A 20670-nucleotide genomic window follows, 5' to 3' on the forward strand; every position below is an offset into this window, starting at 1 on the left:
TCTTTCTTTAAAATTTATATAACTTTAACCATCAATTACAAAAGTAATTGGAGCATTCTTCATAATAAATAACAGTACAGAGAGGCAATGCGAACACACAGCCATTTAGTATATAGACATTCATCTTCATAAAGCAACACTGGCAGAACATGTAATAGAAACACAACCAAATTCAGCACACATTCCTTGCAGCAATATCATCAAACAATTTAACATGTACACAGAGTCTCTACATAGCAGGCCAGTTATCTGTCTATGATAATGAGTTTGTGAGGGCAGACACACACACACATATCAGAGTTCATCATTTTCACTGTTTCATTGTCGTTTCCTACAGGCATTCGAATACATTCACACATTATTACAAAAATTATGCACTTCACAGTTATGAAGCTGGCAGGCAGTCTGCCAGAATTTCTTTAGCTGTAGATGAGATCTGGTTTGGGAAAACCACATCAAATTCTATGATTAAGTCCCCTCGTTTGCCTGGTTGTTTGGGTATCGGCAATCCTTCGCCTTGTATCCGCTTGACAGAGTGAGGTTTCACAACTTCTCGTAAACGTAAGGGAATTTTCCTGCCGTCTATTGTTGGGACTTGTAGAGTAGTTCCACACAATGCCTGGAAATCATAAAGGAAATGTTAAGAATAGTGTTTACAATGAACAACAAACAAGTGATATATGATCAAAAACATTCATGAATGAAATGTCAACTCTTTGTCTTCAAACATACTTATGTGTACAGCTCATTTCTTTAAGTCATTGATCAATATTCATTTAAATTCCTATTTACTGTTGACTGCAGATCTTGAAAAGCAATTTGAACTTCACGACACGGTGAAAAAGCTTACACAAAAACAGAAAGCCTCTACTTACGTCTTTGAGTGATATTTTGGCCTTGTATCGAATGTCACTAGATTCCCTGGTGAACACACTATGTGGTTTGTCTTTTATAACAAAGATGACATCTGCTGGTATATTGTTCGGAGTTTGATCACCTTCCTTAGGGAATGTTATCTTGGTTCCGGACTTCCACCCGGGTTTGATATCAATTGTCAAGATCTTATCTTCAGTTCTGGTGGTGCGCCCATCATTATTCAACATTTTGCGAGTAATTTTGAGTTTTTTAGTAGCACCTTTGTATATATCTTCCAGTGCCACTGGCAGCTCGCGAATCACTGCAGAGTCTTGTCTTTTCCTCTGTGGCCGTCCTCCACCCCCCATGGGACCTCCGAAATGGCTGTAAGGGTCATCATCAACATCCATTTCCTCTGGGCCGTGGGGGCCACCAAAATGAAACATACGAGACGGGCCAGGCCCACCAAACCCAGGCCCGCCACCACCACTGAAGAAGCTGGCGAAAGGATCGTCCCCACCGAAGAACATACGGAATGTGTCTCGCGGATTACCTTGGAATTCATAGTGGAAATTGCCGCCACCAGGCGCGGATCCTTGGAATCCACTGCCAGGTGGTGGGCCGTTTTTCAGTCCTTCCTCGCCATATTTGTCGTAAACTTCTTTTTTGTTTTTATCACTTAGTACATCGTATGCTTCTGCAATCTCCTTAAATTTTTCCTCAGCTCCTGGCGATTTATTCTTATCTGGATGATATTTGAGTGCCATTTTTCGGTAGCCCTTCTTAATTTCATCATCGGAAGCGCCTTTGCTAATGCCGAGAATTTTATAATAGTCCTTCCCCATGATTACGTGTAATCCAGACACGACAGCACAATTTCAACACCTTCGCTAAGTCTACTGCTTATATATACACTGATCTCCCGAAGTCGATCGCTGGGTCATTTATTACCTAGCTGACGAATCTCGCTGATTCTCGCACGACCTAGAAACTGCTAGAATGTGACGTCATATCCTTATCGCATTCACCGATAATCATGCAGTAAATAAATAAACAAACATTCAAATAAAAGATATATAATTTGATTAGGTTTATTCACCAGTCAAGGGTCGTCAGGGAGTCCGGGTATGTACAATTTCAACAATGAGGTTCATTATAAATACTTATGTAAGTTGTGACAGAGCTGAGCTGGGGGTAGTCTAATCTATTTATGGACGGCTCCCCTAGGCCTATGCGCCTACACAGTCAACTAAGACGTGCGACGGTTCAAAAGGGTATTAACCCCGTGTTTAGAATCATTTAACTGATGTACATGCAACTTTCTTGCTAGGCATGTAATGATTTAAAAAAAAAAAAGAAAAGAAAAGAAAGGAAATAGAAATTTTTGTTCTATTAGGCCTATTGTAAAATGTTCACCATTAGCTAGGCTAGGTATAATATTGAATGCATGATTATATAGCCATTGGGATATTTTACTTCTGAACCACTCTTTGATATCTATTGTAATATAGAACTTCAGTTTCTTATGGTAGAGATAAGTATTACATGTACGAGGTAGATCTAGGCCTAAATATGAATTTTTTGAGGATATTGCTAAAATAATAATAATTAAAAAAATTAGTTTATGCCTAACAAATAAAGGAAATTTTCTGTGGATTATGTATAATGAGAATGATTGGTTGCTAGTTATGAAGCTAAGCATTTTTTAAATCAATGCTTTTAAGATATGAAATAGTGCAGTTTAATCTTAAAAAGAACCCAGTAAATGTTTTGTTTTTGTTTTAAAAAGCCTAATATTGTAAATACTTTAGTATAAATGTATGTTTATGCATGTAACAAATTCTTGTTTGTATGTATATTTTATTAATTTCATGTCTTATAAGCATTTATTATATATGACCCCCCCCCTATATAATTTCTGTTTTTGACGACATCTTACTGCTATCAATTTTGACTTTCTTCTTCTGTGTGCTGCTCTTTACTTGAATGCCCTTAAGGGCCCCTAATTTGTTTTAATAAATCTATTCTGTACTATCCTTGAAAAATACACAGTGTCATTTACCAGAGACTCGTGCATGTAAACATATCGAGCGGAGAAAACGGTGGTGGATCCAGATGGGGTGGGGTTGAGGGCACAGTAAAAGGGATAAATCACTTACCTATGATTTAAATACATGCTTCAGTTATGGAAGGATTTTTTCAGGGGGTGATTTACATCCGACAGCACCCTTTACCTAGCTAGTATTTTTTCCACATCTGTGATGAATTGCGGAATTCGTCAAGATTTGCTTGCTGAAGTTTTATTTAATTTTGGTGATCCTGCGCTTATAACAACCAGATACATGTTTATAGACGCCGTCCTGCAGATCTAGTATTTCTATGCTTGAAAATATCGGTAGAGTGCATACCTCCAACCTCACTAAATATCGCTAGTGTGCATACCTCCAACCTCACTAAATATCGCTAGTGTGACCTCCAACCTCACTAAATATCGCTAATGTGCATACCTCCAACCTCACTAAATATCGCTAGTGTGCATACCTCCAACCTCACTAAATATCGCTAGTGTGCATACCTCCAACCTCACTAAATATCGCTAGTGTGACCTCCAACCTCACTAAATATCGCTAGTGTGCATACCTCCAACCTCACTAAATATCGCTAGTGTGCATACCTCCAACCTCACTAAATATCGCTAGTGTGACCTCCAACCTCACTAAATATCGCTAGTGTGACCTCCAACCTCACTAAATATCGCTAGTGTGCATACCTCCAACCTCACTAAATATCGCTAGTGTGCATACCTCCAACCTCACTAAATATCGCTAGTGTGCATACCTCCAACCTCACTAAATATCGCTAGTGTGCATACCTCCAACCTCACTAAATATCGCTAGTGTGCATACCTCCAACCTCACTAAATATCGCTAGTGTGCATACCTCCAACCTCACTAAATATCGCTAGTGTGCATACCTCCAACCTCACTAAATATCGCTAGTGTGCATACCTCCAACCTCACTAAATATCGCTAGTGTGACCTCCAACCTCACTAAATATCGCTAGTGTGACCTCCAACCTCACTAAATATCGCTAGTGTGCATACCTCCAACCTCACTAAATATCGCTAGTGTGACCTCCAACCTCACAATGTCAAGGTCTTGTATTACTTATCCTCCTCACGAAACCTTCACAATGTGAGGATGACATACCCCTGGATTATCATCTCTCTTTGATTGATATCGAGCCCTGGGTGTATATCGTGTGATCTGAAACAGCGTCACAGTGCACACCCCCCCCCCCCCCCTCCACTCTTTCATCGTGCCACAAGCTCTAAGGTGAAAATTAACGACTTTTCTTACTGATTGAAATGTCTATGAAAATATGTATAATTGTAAACACGAGATCTAATAATTAAGTAATTAATATAAGTTTGATTAATTACTTAATTTTGAATGGATCTCCATGTATTGCCTCTCCCCATTTTCCGCCTAATCCGAAATTCCTTTGACTCTTCACCCGCTTTAATATTGTGATGTGTGTGGATTATAATAGAGAGAGAGAGAGAGAGAGAGAGAGAGAGAGAGAGATTACATATTCATCAGAGAAATTTGAAGATTAAAAACACCCCAACCTTTCCTATATGTTATTCAATCTTCATTACACTACATTTTTTCCCCGATGTCACGGGTACTGAGGGAGTCACAGAGTTCGAACCTCTTTCCTTGGTAACAAGTAAGCGTTTGTCTATATTTAGTTAGTCACTTGCACAACATGAAATACTGCGTTTTATCACGTTCTCTCTCTCTCTCTCTCTCTCTCTCTCTCTCTCTCTCTCTCTCTCTCTCTCCGAACAAACCTGTTTAATGAGGATATCCTCGTCATGACACAGATTTTATTGTAAAGACCACCAAAAAAAAGAAAAAAAAAAAGAAAAAAAAAAAGTACGACCTCAGGTAGTTATAGGAACAAATTGTGAAAGATTTTTTTTTTCGGCAGAGAGCAAATCTCCACACTTTTAATATCGTGGGCGGATCCAGGATTTTAGTTGGGGGGGGGATAAAAAAAAACCTGAGAGGTGCCACCTTTAGGTCCAAAGTGAGTCCAGGGGCGAGGCTCCTGGAAACTTTAGTACTTCGATAACGGAATATGGCATAACACTAATAATATTTTTAGTACACATTTATCTGTTTTTATCTCATCTGAAGTACTGTACTGGCGTTGTGCGGTTTATAATTCGCAATAAAGTACTGGTTTTAGCTTCGATCCAAATTTGCACCTCACATTTGTTCTATAATGCTTACTCGGTGTAAGGGAGATAATTCAAATTATTCACCACCTCTATTTAATACAGTACTGTAATTTGTAAGTATTAAAATTTGTGGGTACTCCAACATATTGGGATGAAAAAGTCTTTTTATAGATATTAATTGGTTGAGCAACGTCTTTTGATAATTAACAAAATTGCTAACTCTGCTACAAGGGTCAAATAGCTGACGATTTTCATTATATCCTTGATTGTCAGTTTAGAATATCTTACAAACTTTTCTGAATTATCGTCAACTGCTAACTCCAATGTGCTTATCAAATTTTGTAGTTTAATATCTAAAATATATAACCAATATATCCAAGGGCGGATCCAGAGAGAGAGAGAGAGAGAGAGAGAGAGAGAGAGAGAGAGAGAGAGAGAGAGAGAGAGGGGGGGGGGTCCGGATCCCCCCTTTTGCGAACCAAAAAATTGAAGCTATTCAATTTCAGCTAACTGCAGAACTGTAGCTCTCTGGGGAAAAAATTGACGGAATTGAGAGCTACAGATCCACCCCTTATAAAAACCTTCGATTTACGGCGCACAAAAAGCGGCGCACGGTTGAGGCCTGATATCGTTGTATTCTTGTGTTGCCGTCTCATAAATTCAATATAAAAAAATTCTTAACATAGTTTCCAACTATACTTGTGTCCAAACATACCATCAAAATTAATATTCATTAAAGCCCCATACGACCCGAAAAGTCCCAGCTTCAAATTATATCGTTTGTTGACTTAGCCATGTTGGGTAACCGGGTCAATTCTATTTGTGTAGTTTAATATCTATAAAATATATGACCAATATATCCAAGGGCTATACTATTTGAATATATCAGTAACTGTTAATGAATTATTCTATAATCACGGGTAAAGTTAAGAACATCGAAAATATAAGATAAATATCGAATTCAAAAAATGAATGATATGTCAGGTTATTGGTCTCGGGAGGGGGTGGGAGGGGGTGTCCTTCGTTGAATGAGGTGTATAAATATATAAGTACCTACCTACCTACCTACCTACCTACCTACCTACCTACCTACCTATAAATAAATATACCAATCATAAAATGATAATAATATGGACGTAGTCAAAATTATTATAAGTATAACTAACACTGAACACCCACACAATCTTATGCTGATCATGTTGTAAACTAATCGCATTAACATTTTTTTTTCGGCCTGCCAGAAAGGCCCGAGAATGTGCGATTGGTTGTAGACCTAGGAGTCTACAAGTATAGCTTTTTAACAAAGCTTGCTGTGAAAGGTGAACATAACGAATAGTGATCAATCTCATAACTACTATATGCAATACAAAATAATTAGTTGGGCAAACACGGACCCCTGGATATACCAGAGGTGGGATCAGGTGCCTAGGAGGAGTAAGCATCTCCTGTCGACCGGTCACACCCGCTGTGAGCCCTGTATCTTGATCAGATAAACGGAGTTATCCGTAATCAAAATCAGTATGCCAAGAACGGCCTAACAATCGATATTAAACACGTCAGACAGCATTTGACCCTATGATAGGTTGTATTGGCAAACTAGATCGTTATAATAACCATAGAATTTGCGAAATGCTGAGACTGTTGGAACCCCTGCACCATCAACTTGTTTATCAGTAGCCTGCTTCGATTTCAACACTAACCATAAGCAGATATATAGGTGATAATGGGATATTGCTACATAAATATGGGAATTTGACGATAGAGAAGCTAAAATCATTCCGTTTGTCATAAAGTTGAGTTGTTGGTTTGCCGTTAATATCTACTGTCAATGAAATATCTAAGTATGAAGCATAAGTGGACGACTCTGTGTTGTCTTTTATTTCGAGTTCACTGGCATATATTGAATCGACATATGAATGGAAGTCATTATTGTTAACAGATAACACGTCGTCGATATATCTAAATATCGAATTGAAGGCCACAACAACAGATTTTTTCTTCTCATGTTTTCTCTCTTTTTTAAAAGATTGAAAATCTTGTAAAATTGTTAAGTCGTACGTAAATCAGATCACAAGCAAATTATCTCCCTTTTGTTGAATAGAATTTCAACTTATGAAATAAATTAGAATTTTCACATCATACATTTTCTACCAATCACAAAGTAGAGGAAGTGCATTGTCTGAAGACTGTAAAACTTTAACTATAAATGATGTTGCCTCGTTCTCGGCGCTTCATTCTGAAAATTTCAATAAAGCTGATTCAAGACTAAAATTACGGATTGAAAAAACAAGCAGGCATATTTTATTTGTTCAACAATCATTAAAACTTATTTCCTCTGTAAGATCAAAATCAAGCATCGATAAACAAAGGATTTACTTCCTATCGTATTATCTTTTAAATTGTAAACTGGCTAGATCCGCCAAAGCATGTTCACTATTTTGCTATTTCATGGAAGTTTATCGGAAACGAAAGTAGGCTTTTGATTAATTGTACGATATTTATTAATTAAGATTCTATTATACATGTAGCTTTAGCACTTCACATCACATTTGAAACAAAATTAAAGGCGCGAGCAGTAACTCTGGAGCAAACGTTTTTTTTTTTTAAATTCATAAGTATAGATCTTCACGTTGTGATTGTGTTTTCACATCATCGTAAAATATTACGTCACTGATAAAAAAAAAAACCACACTGTAGAATGAACCCGATGTGGACTAGCATTCTAAGGAGTTGTTTAATACAAAAGTAATTTCTTCAATTTTTTTGACAACAAATCGCTGTTTATGAGTCTTGAGTTGTATCGCTGGTAAGATTAGATGGCTACCACTATCACGGATTTTCTTTCCCCCCCCCCCCCCCCGCCCCCTCACACTTATCTTGGCGGATGTACTTGTTCTCTGAAATGAGGCGAGCATTAAACTTTGTATTCATGTTTCTGAATCCAATTCTCAGAGCCCAATAATTCCTATTTGGAGTGCCAATGCGCGTACATATATTTTGATGAAGACGACGATCTTGATTACTGAAGTCTAAAGCGATCTTCAAATTCAGCATTGCTTTGAGAGTACCTTTCGGAAATTCTCTTGGCCGCTTGAAGTCGTAATTAATGATGATGATATTATGTTTATTGCTTTCCTGCTTGAACTTGTTCCACGCATGTCGCCATTCTATGCTACTCCACGGTTCTTCGCTACCTAACAGATAGTCGTCCGATAGCAGTATTATGTAAACTCTAGAATTGCTCATGGCATCAATGATTTCTTCTTCCTTAACACAACCTAATCTTTCGTCTGTTGGGCGAAAATAAACTGCATACCCTGATCGCTTTAATCTTCTCACTAGAATTTCTTTTGTCCAAGACAAAAGTGGGATGTTATTTTCATTCATAGATATGTAAGAATCGTATTTGAACTCTCCTTTATGTGTTCTTGGGCGGTGTAGATGTTTTCGAAGACAATACAATTCGTGTTTATAACGAACCGTTGATGCTACGATAAAGAAAAAGAATGCAATCAAAGCGAGAAATCCTAGCATGAAATGCAGATATTCCCAAAGAGGACTGGATTCCTGGTCGTTTTCACTTCTTCTTCTTCCACACTTATTGAAAGTATTGATAGGGCTGCCTTCTGTGATAACACGTGCTTCCTTCTCTGAAAGCTTGCACCTTGCGGAGTTGTTTATGTAAGAAAGACTGTTGTAGGAAAGATTGAGAACTTTGACGCAATGCAGATACGGAGTATCCATCAATCTGGAGATTTTATTGTAACTCAGATCAATATATAAATGACATGTTACAACAGGCATATACTTGGGCATTTCAGTAAGCTGTCTCGAAGAGCAGTTAACTACCACTTTCTGCGAGTCTTGTTGACAACTGCATTCAGAGGGGCATTTATCAGTACTTCTCAAACAGCAAGTAAACGCCCCTAAATAGTCATAATTGTATAGCTGCATTTCCGCAATAGTTCTATTGAAGTTCTTACATAGTGCATTCCTGTAGTTGGGCCATATCTGTGACAAATGGCGATCTCCAACTACCAATAAGGACTGCATGTAGCAATCACACAACCATTCGTTCCCTTCAAAACTGAAACTATAACCGCCTTTTTCTAGATCTAGAATTTTGCTTACCCCAAGTTTATGGAAATTGATAGTGCTTATTTTGGTTTCTGAAAGATTGATGTGTCCTCCGTGTTGTTGCTTCGTGTAAACTTTTAGCGAAAATTTTTGTTGATTTACAATGTCTGTTATGTTGTTGTTACGGTATGATAGATTGCGGAAGTGACGTGCCAGTAGAACGTTGCTAATATCCACTTCAGTCAAACTGTTAAAACTAAAATCGTAAAAAACACCCATTTGGATTCAAATGAATTAAACTGTTTGGTTCCAGACTCTTTATCTGGTTGAAGGATAAATTCAATATCCTTAGGTTCTTTGAGTTTGAGAAAGTTGTGTTTTTTATTTCTGATATGTTGTTAAATTTCGATATAAGCGTTGAAAGATTTGGGAGACATTCAATGTTTTCAATAAATTTCACGAAATTGTAAGATAAGTCAATTTTCACAATATTGGTAAAATCACACAATTGTGATGGGATCTCTGTAACTAATCCATGCCGGTGTACAAAACGGTTGATCTTTAAGTTGGATCCATCTGACATAATGTCAAATTTTCCTCGTCTGCTTACATATTCAATGATTAATTCTTCTGAAGCGCCCAGATCATTAATGATTAATTCTTCTGAAACGCCCGGATCCAAATCCTCATTTCCTGCGTTACCACCCCCAGCACTGCAATCGTCCCCCGGAGTCAGTGATATGTCTACCAAGTTTTTCTCGTCCATCGGACGATTGACGAATGGAGTCCGCCATGTTCCTGTTAAGATTTGGAGACCTCCATTTGGAACAGGATTCTTAGATAACAAATCTATGTGTGTGTTTTTATCGCAGTTCCGCACGTATCTCCCTTCATGAATTCCAATTGCAAGCAATGTTACAAGGACAGAATACAAAATCCTCATTTGAAAATAAAGATTCAAATTCTATAGATTATAAATCAGAATCGAAGGAAATACATGAAAAACAAAATTAATCAATATCTCAATAGATATTTGAGATAAACCTGGTATGTAGGTCAATGTTTTAAATAGCTTCCTGACAGGTTTTGCACCTGTGTTTCCTTGAAGGTAACCCTGATTGCAATAAATTTATCATCATAAAATGTTGATAAAAATATTGATCTGCGCTACTGGAGATATAAATACAACAAAAATGTAATGAAGAAAATATGCTTCATAAATTTTTTAAATCCCAACAGAAATGATAATCGGATTAAATAGACACGACAAAATGTTAAAGTAATGGTTTAGCCCATTTTGGTGATTTTCAATTATCACCTTGCTAATTGTATTAAAAAAGATAAATGAATGATGTGTATCAACTTTAAAATGATAGCATGTTGATCAAAAGTTACACTAGGAGCCAACTTGATTTTAATATCTAAAGTGTCTAAGGAGAAACGAGATGATAGAGAATAAAATGATCGGTCACAACCGCCGTGAGCCCTACATAATGTGTATCTTGATCAGGATCCAGTTGCACGAACGTTAGTTAAAGTTAACTGGCCGTTAAAATTTAGTTAACGCGCCGTTAAAGTTAACGGCAAGTTAAACGGGTTGCACGAAATTTAACTGACGGTTAACGCTCCGTTAAGTTGCTAATTTAACAGACAGATTTAACTGAGGTACGGGAGGTACATTAAACTATTTAACTAACAGTTAAAACAGGAATGGCGGACTTTTTATTGTTTGGCAACTTGTGGGAGGAAAGAAAAGAGCGGATATACAGAGAAAAACAAAGCATGGAAGACCTCAGCGATAAACAAATAACCTCAAGATTTCGATTTAAGCGCGAGTCTATTGAATTTATCTCGGACCTTTTGATACAACAATTGTCTAAAATAAAAAATAATATCAAGCCAAATAAAAGGGATGATAAATACTAAAGATGGTCTTTGTCCAAACTTCAAAATTCTAAATCTTTGGAGGTCCCGAGTGTTGGGTGTTCGTCCTTCATCAGTTGTTCAAGCTTGCAATCACTTATACTGTCAAGGGGGGGGGGGGGGGGGGGGGGGGGTTTCAAGATATCTTTCTATGAAAATGACTAAACTTTATCATACGTTTAAAATTAACGGAAATTAAAGAAAATAAACCTTGCCCCCCCCCCCCCTTACAAAAATGTCTGATGCCGGAATGCAAGGTGGTCGATATAAATGACGTCACAATTTTGTAATATGTGTGGTGATGATGAGCTGTTTACTTGCACAGTGTAGGCCTAGTCTGAAGCGAGTTAAAGACCTTTGAAGGTTGATCTCATCGAGAATTCATTCGGAAATGTAGCAGACAGAATGTTTATTTCGTTTGTGAATGAAATAACTGGATTTTTCTAACAACATACTAGACTATTACACAGCTCTCAAGTCTCAATGCAGTGAAAGGGGTTTTATAGAGCCTTGCAGGTTTATAAAGGGGCTATGCATACATGTATGATACCAGTCTCACTACCGTAAGTACTCTTAGTTTAATATCGATATATATATTTATATTCACATTTGATGCAAGAAAATTTAAGTTTGTGTTATAATTAGCTCTGAAAATACATTAGGCCCTAAATGGCACCTCCATGCTCTTTATATGACGTCATCAGTTTGTGTGTGTTTTGTCAAACGACAACGTAAATAGAAGATAGACTGTCAACATTCTTATAAAATGAACTTGTAAATAATATTAAATGCAATTTCAGTGCTTCATATATAAGAATTATTATATAATAATTAAGAGTTTAATTGCATAAAGTCATACATAGGCCACGAATGCGTATATTACGGTATTACAATGTATATATATGTACCTGCAGGGGGTGGCATTGACGACTCGAAGCCACCGACAATGCCACTGAAGTTTGGCCTGTCTTTCATCATTCCGATGATTTTCTCCTCAGCGGCAGTCGGTGGCTTAGGCGGGGGGCCTCCACCTGTCATCTTCAACGACTTCTTCGCTTCGCTGAAGGTCTTCTTTGCCCCCTGCTGCAAATTCCCCCACTTAAACTTGACCTGATCTACTGTCCTCCTCTGCACACCCATTGCATTGATGTTTTCGGTCAGCTCCTGCCATTTTGCGTTTTTCTTAGCGTTAGTTATTAGATTCGAATGCTTGGCCTTTAAAATATGTTCATTTTTTTCAACGGATTTAACGAACGTTAGTTAAATTAACTTCGAGTTAAGTCCGTAACTAATAGTTAAATTTTAAACTGTTAGTTAGCTAATAGATAGTTAAAATTGAGTTGCACGAAAAGTTATTAACTCCTAATAATTAACTAACTATTATTTAACAGAGAAAACTCTGTTAAACTTTCGTTAAATCCGTCTGCACGTGCAATTTACCTTCCCTACTGAAAAAAAAAAGATGGCCACTATTTTAAAGAAGAGCAGAAGTTGTAATTGGAGCCTAGCAGAGATAAGCGCGCTGACGGATTTTGTTGAAAAAAATGAACATATTTTAAAGGCCAAGCATTCGAATCTAATAACTAACGCTAAGAAAAACGCAAAATGGCAGGAGCTGACCGAAAACATCAATGCAATGGGTGTGCAGAGGAGGACAGTAGATCAGGTCAAGTTTAAGTAGGGGAATTTGCAGCAGGGGGCAAAGAAGACCTTCAGCGAGCGAAGAAGTCGTTGAAGATGACAGGTGGAGGCCCCCCGCCTAAGCCACCGACTGCCGCTGAGGAGAAAATCATCGGAATGATGAAAGACAGGCCAAACTCAGTGGCATTGTCGGTGGCTTCGAGTCGTCAATGCCACCCCCTGCAGGTACATATATATACATTGTAATACCGTAATATACGCATTCGTGGCCTATGTATGACTTTATGCAATTAAACTCTTAATTATTATATAATAATTCTTATATATGAAGCACTGAAATTGCATTTAATATTATTTACAAGTTCATTTTATAAGAATGTTGACAGTCTATCTTCTATTTACGTTGTCGTTTGACAAAACACACACAAACTGATGACGTCATATAAAGAGCATGGAGGTGCCATTTAGGGCCTAATGTATTTTCAGAGCTAATTATAACACAAACTTAAATTTTCTTGCATCAAATGTGAATATAAATATATATATCGATATTAAACTAAGAGTACTTACGGTAGTGAGACTGGTATCATACATGTATGCATAGCCCCTTTATAAACCTGCAAGGCTCTATAAAACCCCTTTCACTGCATTGAGACTTGAGAGCTGTGTAATAGTCTAGTATGTTGTTAGAAAAATCCAGTTATTTCATTCACAAACGAAATAAACATTCAGTCTGCTACATTTCCGAATAAATTCTCGATGAGATCAACCTTCAAAGGTCTTTAACTCGCTTCAGACTAGGCCTACACTGTGCAAGTAAACAGCTCATCATCACCACACATATTACAAAATTGTGACGTCATTTATATCGACCACCTTGCATTCCGGCATCAGACATTTTTGTAAGGGGGGGGGGGCAAGGTTTATTTTCTTTAATTTCCGTTAATTTTAAACGTATGATAAAGTTTAGTCATTTTCATAGAAAGATATCTTGAACCCCCCCCCCCCCCCTTGACAGTATAAGTGATTGCAAGCTTGAACAACTGATGAAGGACGAACACCCAACACTCGGGACCTCCAAAGATTTAGAATTTTGAAGTTTGGACCAAAGACCATCTTTAGTATTTATCATCCCTTTTATTTGGCTTGATATTATTTTTTATTTTAGACAATTGTTGTATCAAAAGGTCCGAGATAAATTCAATAGACTCGCGCTTAAATCGAAATCTTGAGGTTATTTGTTTATCGCTGAGGTCTTCCATGCTTTGTTTTTCTCTGTATATCCGCTCTTTTCTTTCCTCCCACAAGTTGCCAAACAATAAAAAGTCCGCCATTCCTGTTTTAACTGTTAGTTAAATAGTTTAATGTACCTCCCGTACCTCAGTTAAATCTGTCTGTTAAATTAGCAACTTAACGGAGCGTTAACCGTCAGTTAAATTTCGTGCAACCCGTTTAACTTGCCGTTAACTTTAACGGCGCGTTAACTAAATTTTAACGGCCAGTTAACTTTAACTAACGTTCGTGCAACTGGATCCTGGTGTTGTAAATATACTAGTACTTGAAAATGAAGACCTCAAATAACTTATTTTACAAGGTCCTAAATTCAGAGAACCTCAGTCTTCCAACTCTTTGTTTTCCTTATAGGAGACTGTTCGTCATCTTCACCTTTCATGGTTTATATCTAGGCACTGTTTGTTTATAATTGAATAGTTTGGATGCAAAAGTAGAAGTATATTTGTAGGAAATACATGATGTAGACATGAACTTGAAATATGTTGGGATACACGACTGAACTCTTTTATGACGAAGACTGTTGCTTAAATTGGAGGTTACAGATATGGCGACAAGATTTGGAAGGAATATCTTCCATGACCCGAGGTGGTTTAAAGAGCCTGTGATTGGTAACATCCATAATCATAGAGTTCAGTCTAATTTCAGGTGTTGAAAATCCAAGTATAGACTAGCTGTGGATTCTTGAAATAACGTATGTAAAGCTCTCAATGGGACAGAGTAAAGTTTTGTGCGAATATGATGTGGACCTAATTGTCTGTTGACGTAAGGTAAAAGTGAATCAAACGTGACATCATTTATACTTGGCAGAGATGGGGTAATCGTAATCTGTAATCGTAATCGGCTGTAATCGATTACAGTTTTTCATGTAATCGAATGTAATCTGTAATCGTGTACTTTTTAGATTACATGTAATTGTAATCGATTACATTAATTTTACTCTGTAATCATGATTATTTTTAGATTACTTTTTTGATTACTTTCATTAATTTTGTATATTTTTCATGTTTTGTTTTTTTTAATTATCAACGAGTTTTCTTCTAATGATTTTTTTATAAATATTATTTCTTGATATCTTATTCATTTAAATCAGATGCATTTATTAATTTATTTCATTCTATATGTTTTATATTTTTATTTTACAAAAAAATTCCCTAATTTAAAGGTGCATGAAACCATATCATTATGGAAACTAAAGGGAAAATTATTGAAATTAATGTTTTCCTGTTTTAGTTTTAGTCAAAATAATAACAGATGTCCTTTTATTATATACATTACAAATGCTAGTGAAGGGACAGTCAAAACAAAAATTGGCTTCAATAGATTGATCACCAGAGAATGCTTTGATCTCATGATGGCTGTTAATGGCTGCTATCTGAATTTTATATTAAAAGGCTTTCATGCAATTTTCAGATTCACTGTTGTAGAATAGATTTTTCTTCTTTCATTTGAAAAAAAACAGGCCATGTACCCCTCCCCCATATTTGTTTTTGGAACAACCTATAGATTTCACCGTTGTTTTATCAAGTTTTAATGTTTGATTAAATTTCCTGATGGGGTAATCCAACCTTCATAACCACAAAACAAAAACAACAACAAAAATGGCTATCGGAAGATGAAGGTTTTATACACCTTTTATTTACATTAATGAAAAAGAAACAGAAACCTCATGGTTGTCTTTCTTGGAATTCAGTTTAGATACACTTGATCTCTACAGGTGAATTTCTACTAATTGACAGATACTAAACAAACGACTTGTGCACTGAAAACTGGGTGCTATTATTTAAGTTCCCTAGAGTGTGACATGTCACCTGGAATATTTATAATATGTGGGTTTTAATTATGAGACAAATAACAGCTAAATAAGATAACTTTAAGATAAAGTTATGATAAAAAATGTTTACAGTTGTTATGTTTTCAATTGTAGGACCCTTGCGGTAGTAAAGATAAAGCTTTGCTCAGCAAAAGTATCTAAAAGTAATCTGTAATTGTAATTGATTACTTTTCTAAGTAATTGTAATTATAATCAATTACATTTCAAAATAGATGTAATTGTAACTGTAATTGTAATCATAAATTTCAATGTAATCTGTAATTATAATCGATTACTTTGAATGTAATTGACCCCATGTCTGATACTTGGTCTTTTATATGAACGATGTCCATGACTGCGTTTCCGTCTTGAAATATTGAGAAGAGCCCCACCACATTCACATTATTTCCTTGTGGACTAGTCAAATTTCCCACATCATATACATTATCGTTGCATCCATATGGAAATGCAGTACCCAGAGTCCTGATCCAGTGATCTTCTCGTTGTCTACGAAAAAGGGTGCTAAATGTTGAACTATTTGTGTGATGGTGAATTTTTTCCAAAATCCTGACCTTCATGCACGACATGAAGTGGTCCGGAGAATTGAAATACTTGTAAAGAAGTTGGTTACCGTGATCATCTATTTGAAATCGGTGCCTCGATATTCTTTTATGAAGTGAACCCTTAGTTTCTCCCACATAGGTTACACTCGATACCGTAGATAACGTTAGAAGATTTACAAGTCAAAACCGATACAGTAATCAGAAAATGAAACATCTAAAAAAAAAAAAAAATTTATAATGTCATATAGAGAAATTCTTAAATGCCACATTCTTACGCGTGTCAAAAATGGGGCAATTCCCGCCATGCCACATTCTTAAGAGTGTCGAAGATAGTGGAGGAGAAGGAGATGGTAGAATTTTCCCGTATACATTAAGGCAAAAGAATGACATCTGACCCTTTTATCGCACGCATGCGTAAAGAACATGAGTAACAAAGTATATTCAGAAACAAACGCCAAATATGAAATAAAATGATATGAGGAGCACTATCCATGAACATTTTATGGCCGTAAATATGTTTGTATGCGTTAAACAACTTTGACAATGCGAAAGTTACAACCATACAACACTGATTCTAACAACATGCTTTAACATTATAAATCACGATCAATGAGTAAAATCACACCAGCACTTGACACTAGATAAAAATAGATATGAAGTAATAATGGTTGAACATTGTTAATACAATGTTAGAAGCTACCTGGAGACCAGGAACTGTTCATATATTGTCACTAGATTGCCATTCGCCATCGGTAGCTATCAATAGACAACATTTATTCTTTATTCAATCCTGCTGTGGATTTCCGTCCTGTGAGACTCTGCCAGAGAGACATTATCCAGGGTATAACGGACATGTAACTGCTCACACATCTGCTTCAATAACTCCAGAGACTGTTTCTGAAGTGATGTCGCCTGTGCAAGTCTATCAAATAAAACCAATAATCATTTTTATTTGATTTTTAATGTATGAAAGGTGAAGATAACGAATAGTGATCAATCTTATAACTCCTATAAACAATACAAAATATGTACATGTAGTTGGGCAAACCCAGACCCCTGGATACACCAGAGGTGGGATCAGGTGCCTAGGAGGAGAATATATATATATATATATATATATGTATATACTCCTCCTAGGCACCTGATCCCACCTCTGGTGTGTCCAGGGGTCATACATACATATATACATACATATATACATACATACATACATATACTCCTATATATAAATCCCGCATTAGACATATCAAAACAAAAGTACGTACCATCTATCCTTCTGTTTTTAGTAAATCAGAAGTGATAAAAGAATTAGATAGGTTACACGAGGAATATGTTTTGGTTCCAGCTGACAAAGCTTGTATGAACATTATCTTTGTTTGTAAGGCTCATTACTACAACTGTATTTTAAAGGAACTTGGCATTAATTCCACTTTTGGTATTCGTACTTATTCTCCAACTGCCCTTTCAAAAGATGAAATTCTTTAAAACCATGCTTCGGTTTTAGACACGTTTAATATCCCGGTCAATGGGTTGAATAAATATGAGTTACCGTACCTATACTGGATTCCTAAACTACATAAAAACAAAACAAAGATACATTGTTGGATCCAGTAAGTGCTCTACCAAGCCCCTATCTTTGCTCCTCGCGAAAATTTAACAGCGGTGAAGGAGAAACTTCAAACTTACTGTGCGACTACATATGCCAGAAGTGGTGTTAATCAAATGTGGATTCTAAAAAATTCTAAAGAACTTTTAGTAAACTTGAAATCGTAAAACTTCCCAAATCAATAACATCAAAACCTATGATTTTTCAACAGTTTACACGACCATTCCTCACGATAATTCAAAGACTAGACTTTTTGACATCATAGACATGCTGTTCGTATCTCACTAGCACTATGTCCATGTTTACTGATTACTGTAAACCGACGTCTTTCTCGCTTTTGCTAGGATCTGTATAATACAGTATTTTGGCGAGATATAACTGACTATTACAGTATTTTGGCGAGATATAACTGACTATTACAGTATTTTGGTGAGCTATAACTGACTATTACAGTATTTTTCTGAGCTATAACTGAATATTACAGTATTTTTCTGAGCTATAACTGAATATTACAGTATTTTGGCGAGCTATAACTGAATATTACAGTATTTTGGCGAGATATAACTGAACATTACAGTATTTTGGCGAGATATAACTGAATATTACAGTATTTTGGCGAGCTATAACTGAATATTACAGTATTTTGGCGAGCTATAACTGAATATTACAGTATTTTGGTGAGATATAACTGAACATTACAGTATCTTGGCGAGATATAACTGAATATTACAGTATTTTGGCGAGATATAACTGAATATTACAGTATTTTGGTGAGCTATAACTGAATATTACAGTATTTTGGCGAGATATAACTGAACATTACAGTATTTTGGCGAGATATAACTGAATATTACAGTATTTTGGCGAGATATAACTGAATATTACAGTATTTTGGTGAGCTATAACTGAATATTACAGTATTTTGGTGAGCTATAACTGAATATTACAGTATTTTGGCGAGCTATAACTGAATATTACAGTATTTTGGTGAGCTATAACTGAATATTACAGTATTTTGGTGAGCTATAACTGAATATTACAGTATTTTGGCGAGCTATAACTGAATATTACAGTATTTTGGCGAGCTATAACTGAATATTACAGTATTTTGGTGAGATATAACTGAACATTACAGTATTTTGGTGAGATATAACTGAACATTACAGTATTTTGGCGAGATATAACTGAATATTACAGTATTCTGATGAGATATAACTAAAATATTAGAGTATTTTGGCGAGCTATAACTAAATATTACAGTATTTTGGGGAGATATAACTGAATATTACAGTATTTTGGTGAGATATAACTGAATATTACAGTATTTTGGTGAGCTATAACTGAATATTACAGTATTTTGGTGAGATATAACTGAATATTACAGTATTTTGGTGAGCTATAACTGAATATTACAGTATTTTGATGAGATATAACTGAACATTACAGTATTTTGGTGAGATATAACTGAACATTACAGTATTTTGGCGAGATATAACTGAATATTACAGTATTTTGGTGAGCTATAACTGAATATTACAGTATTTTGGGGAGATATAACTGAATATTACAGTATTTTGGCGAGCTATAACTGAATATTACAGTATTTTGGTGAGCTATAACTGAATATTACAGTATTTTGGTGAGATATAACTGAATATTACAGTATTTTGGTGAGCTATAACTGAATATTACAGTATTTTGATGAGATATAACTGAACATTACAGTATTTTGGTGAGATATAACTGAACATTACAGTATTTTGGCGAGATATAACTGAATATTACAGTATTTTGGTGAGCTATAACTGAATATTACAGTATTTTGGGGAGATATAACTGAATATTACAGTATTTTGGCGAGCTATAACTGAATATTACAGTATTTTGGTGAGCTATAACTGAATATTACAGTATTTTGGCGAGCTATAACTGAATATTACAGTATTTTGGTGAGCTATAACTGAACATTACAGTATTTTGGTGAGCTATAACTGAACATTACAGTATTTTGGCGAGATATAACTGAATATTACAGTATTTTGGTGAGATAAATTTTTCTACATCTTACTGTGTTTTGGTCCTTCGGATTTCCTCCTGTAACTTGGTGAGATATAACTGAATATGACAGTAGTTTGGTGAGATAAATATTTCTACATCGTACTGTGTTTTGGTGAGCTATAACTGAACATTACAGTATTTTGGTGAGATAAATATTTCTACATCTTACTGTGTTTTGGTCCTTCGGATTTCCTCCTGTAACTTTTTCACATTTTCTGTTACGTAGTCTGGCCTTTCTTTGCTGATAAACGCTTGATTCTTTGGACGTTCACCAAACAAATATTTACAGAACTGAAAATTAATCCCAGAGATATCAGGCATTTACCACCTAAATCAGGTCTATATGTAAAATAAGATAATGGTTGATTTCCCTTTCCAACCCAACAGTTTTATTTATGTCTTTTTTTGTAGAAAAACGTGTTATTGTTTGGGCCAATATGGATGATACACATAATGTCACCAAATTTATGATAATAAAGTTCCATAGAATTTAAGTCAATTTGTGCAAGATAAAATGAGGAAAGGTTTCGTATAATTTTCAGGAGAAAAATGACGATAGATTTCAATGAATTGAGGCGTTTTGGTGTAGGATAA

General features: G+C 35.8%; 2 protein-coding genes and 1 long non-coding RNA gene across 3 annotated transcripts in view; 1 reads left to right on the top strand and 2 right to left on the bottom strand.

Moving 5' to 3' along the window:
- Window positions 1-10515, bottom strand: LOC125668109 (dnaJ homolog subfamily B member 4-like). Its single transcript, XM_048901892.2, has 2 exons — window positions 876-10515; window positions 1-619 (listed from the first exon to the last, which is right to left on the bottom strand). Exons 1-2 carry the CDS (start codon window positions 1698-1700, stop codon window positions 386-388), a joined length of 1059 nt encoding a protein of 352 aa, XP_048757849.1. The 5' UTR covers window positions 1701-10515; the 3' UTR covers window positions 1-385.
- The window catches only part of LOC130054143 (uncharacterized), a 19591-nt gene continuing 839 nt past the window's right edge, over window positions 1919-20670 (top strand). The window contains exon 1 of the long non-coding RNA XR_008802437.1: window positions 1919-1980. This is a non-coding gene — a long non-coding RNA (uncharacterized LOC130054143). The remainder of the gene's footprint in view (window positions 1981-20670) is intronic.
- LOC125668106 (transient receptor potential cation channel subfamily A member 1-like) overlaps window positions 15653-20670 on the bottom strand; it is a 20670-nt gene continuing 15652 nt past the window's right edge. Inside the window, exons 27-28 of the mRNA XM_056162723.1 lie at window positions 20246-20367; window positions 15653-17334 (exon numbers count right to left, since the gene is read on the bottom strand). Coding sequence (XP_056018698.1) covers window positions 17193-17334; window positions 20246-20367 — 264 coding nt within the window. The 3' untranslated portion in view covers window positions 15653-17192. The remainder of the gene's footprint in view (window positions 17335-20245; window positions 20368-20670) is intronic.

Source organism: Ostrea edulis, chromosome 4 (assembly GCF_947568905.1).
Source record: "Ostrea edulis chromosome 4, xbOstEdul1.1, whole genome shotgun sequence".
In the NCBI taxonomy this organism is placed as follows: domain Eukaryota; kingdom Metazoa; phylum Mollusca; class Bivalvia; order Ostreida; family Ostreidae; genus Ostrea; species Ostrea edulis.

Bases quoted from the DNA above. Each gene is read 5' to 3' on its own strand.
- LOC125668109 (XM_048901892.2), bottom strand. From the start codon at position 1,700: ATGGGGAAGGACTATTATAAAATTCTCGGCATTAGCAAAGGCGCTTCC. The intron at 620-875 runs GTAAGTAGAGGC...TATGATTTCCAG, and splicing joins CCAAAATATCACTCAAAGAC to GCATTGTGTGGAACTACTCT.